Genomic DNA, 12,775 nt, shown 5'->3' on the forward strand with positions numbered 1-12,775 from the left:
GTGATTTATGTTACAATGGAATTGTTTTGCAAAACGACATATAACTCAACATGTTTGCAAACTAAGAAGTAAAATTGTAAAAATGTATAAATTTACCTACTAATTTCCTCTTGTGTTTCTGCCACTGGCCAGATACACAGCAGTTTGTTGAACTTACCAGAGGCCCGATAATGCCTAGATCTCACTTGATTTCATAAACCAGGCACTGATGTAACAAATAAATATAAATATGTATTTTACAGCTTTTAAAAAATATATCTTTACCTGTAATTGTACAAAAGAACAGAGTATCCTTCCCAACTGTGTTGCTGGCATGCATTGCTAGCTAAATGCCAGAATTTTTAACAAATAATTCAGATGTGCCTGGAAGCAACACTATCAGGGGCTTCCTGATAGCCTTGGAAGCCTTTGGAAAGTATTTAAGAGTAAAGGATGAATTCAGCAAGACAGCTATGTGAGAATATATGTTGTAATTACATTTATCCTGATGGACAATTAAATTTTGTTATACCTTTTATTAGTAAAAGTATCCTGGAATGTTTGTGAGTTGTAGCACTTATTCCATGGCTAACATTAGGCTATCTGAAATCTGTCTCTGTCTGTCTTTACAAAAATGTAATATTTTTTCAAAACAAATCTAAAAAACTGTTTATCACATTTAAAATAATGTTCCATTAGAGAGAAAGGAGGAGAAAATACCAGTTTACACTTTCACAACAGAATAAACATGTCCAACTTCAAGAAAATGGGGCATCACAATTATTTTTATAATTCCTTTTCATTTTCTTTTTACAGTCATGAATAAAAAATAACCAGAAATATTTCACAGTACAAATGTAAGTTCATCTGAAAGTAAGAGGAATTGTTTTCATTTTATAGCTAGTTCTGCAAATTAAGGGCTGCTATAGTAATTTCTCATCCAAAATTAGTTAACACAGCTTTTATATTTCTTCTTATATATTTTGATAATGTGCATTTGCATATTAAACTGAAAACTTCCACATTACTGAAGAAGGTGTTTTTTACAAACCTGTAAGCCAGGTTGATAAACTGAAATTATATACCTGGATTTCTTTGTCCATAATGTCTTCCTCATCATTTTTACCCATATAGATTGGTGGGTCATTCCAAGTATACATTAGAAATCCAACTGGGGATCAATGAGAAAATTGTCAGATAATTATTCCCTGAAATCCTGTAATGTGCCTTACGGCTGGTTGTGCTTTATGCAGTTCATTGCTTTTCAACACCATTTTCAGAACTGAGGTTTTGCTTTCACTTATTAATAAAATAAAATTAAAATTTTCAGAAACAATTTACCAGACAAAACACTGAAGAATAAGGATAAGATCTGTAAATTTAAAAGCGTAGTAAATTGAACAGAGTTTTAGTATCTGCATTTTTTTTTTATTGCATTGTTAGATGCAATTTCATAGGTCTGTTTGATTTCAGAATTATTTTAGGGTTTTGGAGCTTAGAGACATTTGGGAGTTTTGTTTCATAGAATATGAGATAAACTGTGATATTTCAGTTCATCTTTTTGTTTGTTTTGTTGGAGTTTTTTTTTTTACTATTCTGCTGTTCAAGTTTGCAGTAGAACTGAATGAAAAATACCCTTTTCTGCTGTGTTTTGTTGGTCTTTGTGGAATAGGCTTGTATGTTATCTTTTTTTTTTTTCCATTGGCAAGAAACTGCAATTTAAGCTGAGCAAATCCCAGAAAGAACTGGCATTTCAAGATCTCAGAATTTAAGTACATTCTCAATTCTTATATTAACTTCTACATAACACTGAAATAGATGTTGTTCTTAGTTACTTTTAATTCTATCCTGATATGCAATAGTTCAATAGTTACTCTGTAAATTAATTTAACAATATTTTACAATATAAATTACCTACCAACCTCACAGAAAGCCAAGTATTTTATAAGAGCCTCATGTATTCAATACCTTTTGGATATTCCATGTATGCTGATGACTACTTTTACTCTTACAAAATATGATGACACATTCACTTCCTTGATTTCAGGAGCTGATGCTGTGGAGGCCCAATGTAAAAGATTTGAAGTGAGGGCAAGTGAAGGTGGAAAAGTATTGTTTTCTGCAGATGAAGATGAGATTGTAATTGGAGCTGACAGACTGAAAGTAACAGGTATGGTAATAATAAGGTTTCTAAATGAATGTAAACTCTTTTTAAAATACCCTTAGTAATAATTCATCTATCAGTCTTCTGCAAAATTTTCATCCACTAGAGAGGAAAAAGTTTTATCATTACCAGTGATTGCTTGACCAACCAAAAGATACTGTATAATCTAAAGATCAATTCCTCTAAAGGCAGATTTGAATTTAAACTCTGCAGGACCAACTATGGTACAAATACCCATACCAGAGTGTTTTGGCGTTTATATGTTACCATTAAGCATTATTTTGTGGTACCTATGCCATCTGTTTAGGTAATACCCCTTCAAAATTATAAAAACTATTGTTATATGCTATGACCTTTGGGGGTTTTTTTGTATACAAAGTATCAAGTCTAACTTCCATGTGAATTAAGAGTATGTACTCTGCTTTACTTTAGGAGGCTCAGCTGAAGTGTAGTAAGTAGAAACCTTGTCTTGACTTTAACATTTGTTCAATAAAATAAGAAAAATAATTTTCATTGGTATCTTACTGTCTGTGTCTTACTAATATATATCTCAGTAGCTCATTTGATATTAGAAACTTGTTAGCTTATTAAAAAAAAAAATCTGTTACCTAAGTTTGTTTTGTATAAATGCTTTCACTTTGCTTAATAAAATCTTACCTCAACTTAGGCTGGACTAGAGTTATCCACTCATAATGTAGAATAAGATACAAAACTTGAGTTGCTTCACCAGTCAGGAGTATTTAGGTCAGTCTCTGTCTGGGCATGCCTACTTTACAGAGTTTGGAATCAAGCTACTAGTTTGAAAGTTCAGTTTTATAGAAAGTATAAGATGATTCTGGTTTACAATGATTATGATAAGATATCCCTTTCTGGTCTATAAAACTAAGAAGTGCATTACTAGCAACTTTAAGCCTTTAAAAAAAAATAAAAATCAAATAGTTCTACTTCAGTGCAATGCCAGATATAGCATTAAAATAGATCCAGGAAGTCCATAGTCAAGCTATGACTGAACTTTCTTCATAAGCCTCAAGGCTGTTGCTTGCCAGTATCTGTGGGATAACTTTACTTCCCCTTGCATTCCTATCTGACCTCTGTCTATCTTCTCTAGGCAAGCAATCTGTTTTAATACTGCTAAACCAAAAGAAAAGCGTTTTACAAGCAGGCAGTTTAGTGATATTGCAGTATCCGATATAATACACTAAATTGTATTGATTTACCAAATTTGAGGTTAGGAGAGGGACACATCGGTGTTTTGCTGAGTCAGCAGCAGTTCTTTATAGATAGTAGTTGTACAAGAATTTTACCATAGTAAAACCTAAGACAATAACTGGAGTAACACAAAAAGGAAAAAGACTCGTACTGAATCCTGCTAATGTTCAAACTTGCTCAGACTATTGAATACTGAGAAAGTTAATCTTAAACATACAATCAACAAAGGAGATTTCAAAGCATCTATCATAAGTTAAAAAATGAAACATCTTACAAATGGAACTGAGGATTAGATTTCCTGCTATTAAGAAATGTAATCGTGAGTTGTAGATGTCATGGTATTTTTTTTAATCATATTTCAAAAGCAAAGCACTCCTCAACTGCCTTTAACTTCAAAGTGGCCCAAGTTCCCACAGCACCTGTTGACATCAGTGGTATAGAAAGCAGAACAACTAATGAAAATGATGCTTAGCATGCAATATAAGATTGTTCCTTGTGAAAAAGGACAGGATTTTCTCCTTAATTCTAGAAATACACCTGACTGTATATGAATTTATATTAAGCTCTCCTGCCCAAATATAAAAAAAAAAGGGGGGGGGGGAAGTGAAGCCTAGGAAAATTTAAGTTAATGCTGCTTTGATATATTCATCTGAGTTTCAAGGATTTTTGTGTACTTGTTGAGTCCTGCTAGAGAATTTCACTACTAAAGCTGTTTGCACGAGTAATTGATATTTTTCTTCTGTGGCTAAGATGAAAAATAAATGAGAGTTAGGATAGAGTTTTCAAAGAAATTCTTTCATTGAACTAGAAAATTTATTTTAGGGTTAAAACAATAAAAACATTGATTTTAATTACACACACACACACACACAAAGCAAGATTTAGATGGCATTTAAATATCACAAAGAAAATATGCATATTGGAGGATTTATCAGGTTCTAAGTGTTGTCATTTAGGTCATGAAGTTGAATACAAATTATGTTGCATTAAATAGCCTACTGTCCAACGCTTTGGGCAGTTTCTTTAGAAAAACTTCTTAAGGTGTTTTGTAATGATAATTTAGAAGAGTAATTTGCTTTTAAAAATCACTTGAAAATTATTGTCTTCTTTTGTTTTTATTCAAAAGTAATTTAATGAAGTTGAGATCATTCTTTCTAATCTCTGGATAATCATCTTGTTTTGAAATCAAGTTCCACTAGTAAACTATCTTATAATGAGACTATAAAAGGCTAGTCTCAAAATTTTATGCTTTAAATCCCTAGGGCTCACTTTCAGTTAACCCTTCTGTCGTCTTGTTAGAGAAGAAAAACATTATCCCACAGAAGGAAAGGAAGAGTATTAAATTTCTAAATAAATGAGCATCTCTGAAAGGCTTACACAGAATAACCTCATATCCCAATTTCTGTATCCCTAAAAGGCTTTTTGCAACATGAGTACTAGTCTACAGCTAAATAATAAAGCTATAATGAGACATCTATGCTTTACGGTTGACTTCAGTCTAAAGCTGGAATTATTTCACATAGATTTCCCAATGGAGACTAGAAGTTGTATGATACATGTAATCTGAAGAAAAGTATTTTAAAAAAAAAATCTCAAATGGTAAAAAAAAAAAAATTCTATCTTCATGGAAAAATAAAATTTGTCTTTCATATAGTAGCTCTTTGAATTCCATCCAAAGATTGTGGGATACCTTTAAATTGTTCAGCAAAAACAGGAAAGGTGATGAGTCCCTGTGAGTTGCATCAATCAGACTGCATTACTCTATATGACATGATATGACTGATGAAACTTGGCAAGGCATCATAATGTTAAACATCAACCAGAAATTATTTTTTGGTGTATTTTTCTCAAGCCTTTGTTTTGATAATCATGGTGCCTTGGGGTGAATATAGGAAAGGAGTTATGGAAGAACAGAGAAAACAAAAAATGAATATCAAAAAGCAAAAATAAGCCATGCTTATTTGGAGATGAAACTCTCTCATGTAATTATTTAAGTGTTGTACTACAATAAAAATCTGATTTTATTTTCTTGCTTAACTGTGAATAGTGTCTTTTTGGAAACACTTCATTGTGAAAGGGTTGAATAAATGATACATTTTGGTAATTCATTTCCTAAAGCATGCCCATTTCATGGGCTTTTATGAACAACTATGGCAATCTGGGATTTATTATATATGATTTTTTCTCAATTCAAAAGAATGTTTTTGTAATGCATAGCTTTAAAGAGCAATCTATCATAAGGCAGTATAAGAAATTCTACATTAATAAAAACTTGAAAGATTAAGTTTAGAGCTTCTCATTGATTATTTTTGTAGGTGGTTTTTTTTTTGTAAATTTTTGTATCGCCAATCTATTCCAGGAAGAAAGATATGGTAGGAACAGGGCAGTAATCCAGATATCAATATATTTCCCAGATAAGAAAAATACAGACTCAGAAATAGTACTTTTTATTTTGGAGATATTGCAGCTATATATTTCTCTATTAAGAGTCTCTGACTTTAAAATAACGCAGTTGGCTGATTTAATTTAGACATCTTATTCTTCCTTCAATTGTTACTTTAGCTTTTTCTTCTTCTTAGCTCTTTTCTACTTTATCATCCAAGGAAAGAAGGAAAAAAGATTCAAACTAGGCTTTGTTAGAGCTGTTAGAATTGCAGCTGACTGTTGCCCCTTTGTGCAGAGATGCCTCCTACTGCCAAGTTTAACAGGTATCATAGAGGTTTGTAGGGAGAGAAGAGAAAGTCATGATGAAGTAAACATATTGCCAAAGAGCTGGGAAACAAGCAGGAGTAGGAAGCTGAGTTTCTGGTGGGCTCACAGGTTCCTTTCTGCACAGGGTTAAACTTTTCTCCATCACTTATGTTCACCCTGTCCCAGTGAATGGGCGTCATCTATAGCATCATGGAGTCTTCTTCACTCCCTCTGCAGTTACAGAGCAAGAGTATCTGTTTGACTTTTACTTCTGTTATTTAAATCTTAACATGAAGTTTTCTACTCTGTGCTTTTATTTCATAGTTCTTTTAATTGCTATATGATCTCTCTAAGCTATTCCTGTAGCAGAATTTGAAAAACACTCATTGGTGAGAGGACAAGCACATAACACCACTCAGCTTTATCCTGCCAGAGTACTCTTGAGAAACAGGTTAAGAATGCCTAGCTCATCATACATTTTTCTGAGAAAACTGCTATGAAAGAAGGTTGTAATTCTTTCCATAAAAACTTTCACTGTATGTCTCTGTTAGTACAGTTTCTCTTCCTCTTTTTTCTTAAACCAAACTTGTAGTTAGCAGCTGCATAAGGAGTACTAAGCGAAGTGGAGGTAATCTAGTTATGTTCCAAGCAAGACACCTACTTTTTTGGGCAACATAATTGAGTTGTTTTTCTCCTCTGCCATTTGAAGTGGTTTGCTCACTTACGGCTAAAAGCACATTATCAGAAACATTTGTTTTTATTTTTTTTATTAAAGTTACAATGTTTTAGCCAGACTATATAAATATTCAGCTTTTTTGAAAAGAGTATTTCTCTCTCTATGATTTTTGAAGAAGAGACTGCAATTTAATTCTCATATTATCTCCTGCATGTTCTTCTGATCTATATACTTCATTCAGACTTGGCTGTAATATAATCTATTTAATCATTATTTTATCTCTGACCCTTCCTCCAAGACCCGTAAAAACAATAGCATAACTTCATTTGTTACAGGTTTAGCTGAATATCACTTTGTTTCCATATTTCAAAAATAACAATAGATCTCATTGTGGGAATTGCAATTGTAATAAGGCTTGCACATAGTTTCTAATAGTAGAAGGAGAAACAAAAAGAATAGGCATAAATACTTTGTAGACTATTGTCGTAGTTCAGCCCCAATTGGGACGAGACTACACAGTCTTTCTCTCACTCCCCCCACCCTCCGAGAGAATAGGGGGAGATAATATAGGAAAAACAGCTCGAGATTTGAGATAAGGACAGGGAGAAATCCTTAAAGTTACCGTTACGGGCAAAACAGACTCGACTTGGGGAAAAATATTAATTTATTACTAAAAACAGCAGGATAATGAGACAGAGAACTAGATAACCTCCCTCCACCCCTCCCTCTTCCCAAGCTTAACATTATCTCTACTACCTTCCCCTCCCGAGTGGCGCAGGGGGGAAGAGGGAATGGGGGTTGCGGTCAGTTCATCACGCATTGTTTTACTCCACTGCTTCATGGTCGGGGGAAGAACTCCTCGCATTCCTCCCCTGCTGCGTTGTGGGGTCCCACCCATACGCCACAGTCCTTCCTGAAACTGCTCCAGCATGGGTCATCTCTTCCACGGAGTGCAGTCTCTCCAGAACGGCTGTCCCAGCAGGCCCTCCACAGGCCACAGCTGCCTTCAGGCCTTTACCTCTCCCAATGTGGGGTCCTTCATGGGCTCCAAGTGGATCTCTGCTTCTCCATGGACCTCCATGGGCTGCAGGGGGACAACCTGCTCCACCATGGTCGTCACCACAGGCTGCAGGGGAATCTTGGCCAGGAGCCGCATTACTCTTCCCCCTCTTTCTTCACTGACCTTGGCATCTGCAGCCATTCCTCTCACAAGAAAAGTTCTTCACAACAGGCTGGCAGATGCCTCTCAGAATCTCTTCACATCATCCATCTCATCTCCTCTCCACTTCTTGCAGCTGGGCTGGGCTGAGTCGGGCCCAGTTGTCTGCCTGGCGAGAGGCCAGAGGGTGAGGCCTGCAAGGCCCATGAGGCCTGTGCCTCCCCCTCTGCGCCTCTGCCCCCACTCAGCTTCTTCACATCTTCTCTTCTCTTTTTTTTTTCTTCTGTTTTCCCCTTCTTAAATACATTATCACAGAGGCATTATCACGGAACATTCTGCTACCAATCGGCTCAGCCCTGGCCAGCAGCAGCTCTGCCCTAGGCCTGGCCGAGTCCACTGAACAAAGGGGAGCGACTTCTAGCAGTTTCCTGCAGAAGCTACCGCCTTAGGCCCCCCCTCACTAAACAAAACCACAACAACCATTATGACCTCCTATGAGCATTCTTCCTTGTCAAATAACAAAGTTACGTAGAAAGACGGGAGTCAGAGAAGGACAGGAGGTAGCATACTTCTATTTTTATGGAAACTTTCTCAGATTAATAGCAGGACATGCGTAGATCAAACCTACTTTGACATCAGAACAGTGTCAGGGAAAAATCTGTGAAGGGCTGCGAGTATCTTTTCATTACACTAAAGTATGTACTTATAGTGGGTTCAGTATGGCTTTGATCAAAGCCATTTACTTCACTAGATGAAAGATAAGAGCCTTGATATATCAAGGAACTTCAGAAGATACCTACATACTTAGATTCTAATAATATTCTAATAATATCCAGAATTAACATGCAGAGGAGTGAATCTGTACCTCAGTTTTGATTTTAAGATTATGCTGTAGGACTGTGAGTCTCCAGGTAATTGAAATATAGAAAGGTCTTCCAAAGTAGTTAAAAGGAAATGATAAAAAAGAAATATGACTTATGGCTATAAAAAGGAGATATGACAGAAATATGAGGAAATATATGTGAATTGCAAATTAGGTTGGAAAAGTAGAAATAAAATATTAATAACAAGTACTGAGATGTAGAAAAATAAATGATTATTTGACGTATGTTGTTATTACAGTAGGCGTATATCTAGTGCCTTCAGAGACTGAACAGGAACTTCAGTATGAATGGGAAAGAAGATCTTGGATTTGCCACATTCAGCTGGTGGATTGTCATTCAGGACAGATGGAGTATGAAGAGTGAAATGGCACAAGATGAAGGGAAGCACTTAATCACTTTAAGCTGGCTTACCCAGTCAAATTACGTGACCACAGTAAAACTACTGTATTTGATGTTTTAGTAAATTTAAACCTTTAAGTAGATATGCCAGACTCTCAGTACCCTGAACACTGAATGAACCAGAATTCTTTTTTCATCATCTGTTACTGACAAAAATGCATGACATATATAGAATTTCTATGTTTCCTCAGTAATGACTACATTAATATGGACCCCAAAATGTATTGGATTAACAAGCTTTCTGATAAGCTTATTTAGATCTCAAGAAAGCACTTAATGTCTAGTCTTGTCTGCATGAGAGCTCTGATTGCAAGATATTATTGCAGGAGTCTAACCACTTGCCAACAGAGAACCTGTCAGAGCATTATTCTTGAGGTACAACTATAGAGCTGTTTACAAGTATATATATGTGAGCTCCAAGGTGTCTATGAACTGGAAGTTTTATAGGCAGGCTAAAAGTGGTGAAACTAAATAAATAAATTTCTTATCCAGAACATTGCACAAATAGATTTATTTATATCTGTCGGTTAAGGGTAGAATGAATCCATTTTAAGCAATATGTACTTAGATCAGCCTGCAGGTGACTGTGTAGATTATTGGAGGACTACACTGACCTAAGAGTAATAATGGTTTGTTGGCAAAATAAAGATTTATATTTTTGGCACTTGAACAAAAACATGCCGAGGAACAGAATGATTGGTCACAGGAATGTATGTAAAGAGAAAGAAGCCTTGATAAAAAAAATGTTTTTCTGAAAATGGAATAGACCCAAAAGCAGACAAATGTGCAAGCAGTTCTACCAGCCCAGGAAAATATGTTTTATTTCTTACAGCTGTTCCACTGAGAAATACTCAGCTGTTCTATAGACAGAGACATAGAAGGAGCCAGCATATAGTCAAGCAGGAGAAAGAAAAAGGAAGGGACAAAATGCAACAAAATGACACACTTTTAATGTTTAGGTAGAGGAAAATCATCCTCTACCTAGAGAGTCAACCTTTCTATATTCCATGCTTTCTGAATGCCTCTCCTTCCATATGTAACTTTCTTTTTATTTTCTCGTGATAACATCAGTTATAAGAGAAGGCAGATTTTAATCCTTTCCTCTGCTTCTGGACTGTAATGTATTTAATTCTATTAAATAGTGATTATGTTTTGAGCTGATTTTGTACTTGTCTGAGCTGTTCCTTTGCAGAACATAGTCTCTTCACTAACTTTGGGAAGCTGCTGGCTATTTGCTCCATTCTGGTACAGAGCAGTGTTGATACAGAGAATCATTCTAACTTCTAGATTGAATCTGGTTTTCAGGTTAAACCTTTGATACCAAGATTAAGTTATTGGATATTTGTGACCAATGTAAGAATGAACATTTTTAGGAAAAACTGCCAATAACTGCATCATATTCCAAATCATATTCCTCATTCCTTGTAGAAAGACTGTGCAGAGTCCAGAGATGCAATTTGAAGTAGTTCTAGTTTTGAAGGGTCTGAATTGCATGATACCAGGCAAATCCATGTGACCTGTTGTATTGGGTTTGTGTGGCAAGGTTTTGGTGGGGCAGGGGGGAGGGGTGGGGAGCTACAGGGGTGGCTTCTCTGAGAAGCTGCTAAAAGCTTCCCCTATGTCCAACAGAGGCAGTGCCAGCCTGCTCCAAGACGGCCTTGTCATCCTATCAGCAACGGTGGTAGCGCCTCACTGATAACATATTTAAGAAGGTGTCTTAGTTTAGCCCCACTCAGGATCAAGCTACACAGACTCTCTCTCACTCACCCCGCCCTACCAGGGAATAGGGAGAGGTAATATAATAAAAAGGTTCGAGGTTTGAGGTAAGGACAGGGAGAGATCCTTGAAGTTACGTTTACAGGCAAAACAGACTCGACCTGGGGAAAACTATTTATTTATTATTAATAATAAAACCAAAGCAGGATAATGAGACAGAGAACAAAAACAACTTCCCCTCCCATCCCTCCCTCTTCCTGGGCTTAACTCCATTTCAATTATCTCTACCTCCTTCCCCGTGTTTCACCCGTGACGGTAACTGGTGAGTGATGTCTCCCTGTCTTTATCTTGACCCACAAGCCTTTTGTTACATTTTCTCTCCCCGGTCCAGCTGAGGAGTGGCTTTGGTGGGCACCTGGTGTTCAGCCAGGGTCAATCCACCACACCTATGTAAGGGTCAAATCCAGCAGAAAATTGCCCCATTATTATTAAGCTGAGATAACTCTTAAATCAAACCAAACCAGTTTGTTTGCAAAACGCAAAAAAGGTTTAGATGCAGGAGCTGGATATGAATTGGGTTCAGATTTTGTAGTAAAATTCTAACTCTTAAAACCTGAGCTCAGCCTGACACTCGCATGGCCTCAGGCTTTGGTAGTTTTGAAAATGCACATTTAAATTACAGCAGTCAGACCCATCTCCATTTTTAAGAGACAGCTACTCACAGGGGGGAAAGGTGAATCATAAAGGAGCTCTAGCATTCCCATTTTCTTTTTTTACCTTAAAGTACTTGCTTGTGATTTATTTCTGCCTGGAAACAAAATTCTGTTGTTGGAGATAAGGTTCAGGCAACAAAGCACTATACGATTTAGGTTCAAAGAAAAGAGTATTTGGCTCCAAATATTCATCCTGTAATGATGATACTACAGGTCAAAAAAAATCTCGCTTTGTCCTGGAACAGTGTTCCCATTACATGCTAGAAGATGAGATCATTTGGATTTCAATTTGTAAAGCTTTCAGAATAGAAGGAATACTATTACATTGTTAGGAAATATTGTAGCCATCTGACTTTTCCCAAGCAATATATAGAGATGTACCTCTTACTGTGAGCAGTGTAATACGTGTTAGAACTGCACTTTGCTTTCTCTGAATCCTATCTGAAACCACTACAAAGTGGCTTTTTTATTTTTATCTGATCTTAAGGCAATTTTTTTACACAACTTTTCCAGTATGCGCTAATGTATTTAGTAGCCATAGACTGCATGGTGAGATTATACAAGAATATGTCATGATGTACATCATTCTTTCAAAATTTATATGAATGAATGGGGAGATCTTGACTCTAAATTTAGGTAGAAAGTAGTAGAAAGAATAAATACAGAAGCCCCATCCCTGGAAACGTTCAAGGCCAGGCTGGATGAGGCTCTGAGCAACCTGATCTAGTCAGGGATGTCCCTGCTCCTTGCAGGGAGGTTGGACTAGATGACCTTTGAAGGTCCCTTCCAACTCTAACCATTCTATTATTCTATGATTCTATGAGTCTATGAAATCCTCACACAGAGGTACTGTTTGAGTCCACAACAGTCACAGTTTAAAACAAAGCTTTTTTTTTCAGAGGAAAACTTAGCAGATTTCCACCAGTGACGTCTTGGACTTCACTGTTATCTATCACTGTAGATCTATTTATAAACAAGTATGCAGTCAAAGCTGTGAAAAACATAGATTCAAATCATTCCTGCTCTGCAATACATCTCAAAGCTTATTCATAGTAGACTCCTATAAGCTAGGAATAATTTCACCCAGAGGAAGCAACTCCAGAAAAAAAAAATAATATCACCCATGAAAATATGGCCTGCAGCCTTCAGCCTGCATTGTGAATTTAAATTCCTATCCTCATTGTG

General features: G+C 36.2%; 1 protein-coding gene across 3 annotated transcripts in view; it reads left to right on the forward strand.

Annotated features, from left to right (window-relative positions):
• Positions 1-12,775, forward strand: part of SGCZ (sarcoglycan zeta) — a 247,072-nt gene that overhangs the window by 186,576 nt on the left and 47,721 nt on the right. For 2 of the 3 annotated variants that reach the window (XM_086746870.1, XM_086746871.1), the window contains one exon: positions 2,027-2,149. The exons of the other annotated variant lie outside the window; for it this stretch is intronic. In XM_086746870.1, the coding sequence (XP_086602996.1) occupies positions 2,027-2,149 (123 nt within the window). The remainder of the gene's footprint in view (positions 1-2,026; positions 2,150-12,775) is intronic. 3 annotated transcript variants of the gene reach the window in all.

The sequence above is a fragment of the Chlamydotis macqueenii genome, chromosome 4, assembly GCF_036417535.1.
Source record: "Chlamydotis macqueenii isolate bChlMac1 chromosome 4, bChlMac1.mat, whole genome shotgun sequence".
NCBI lineage: Eukaryota > Metazoa > Chordata > Aves > Otidiformes > Otididae > Chlamydotis > Chlamydotis macqueenii.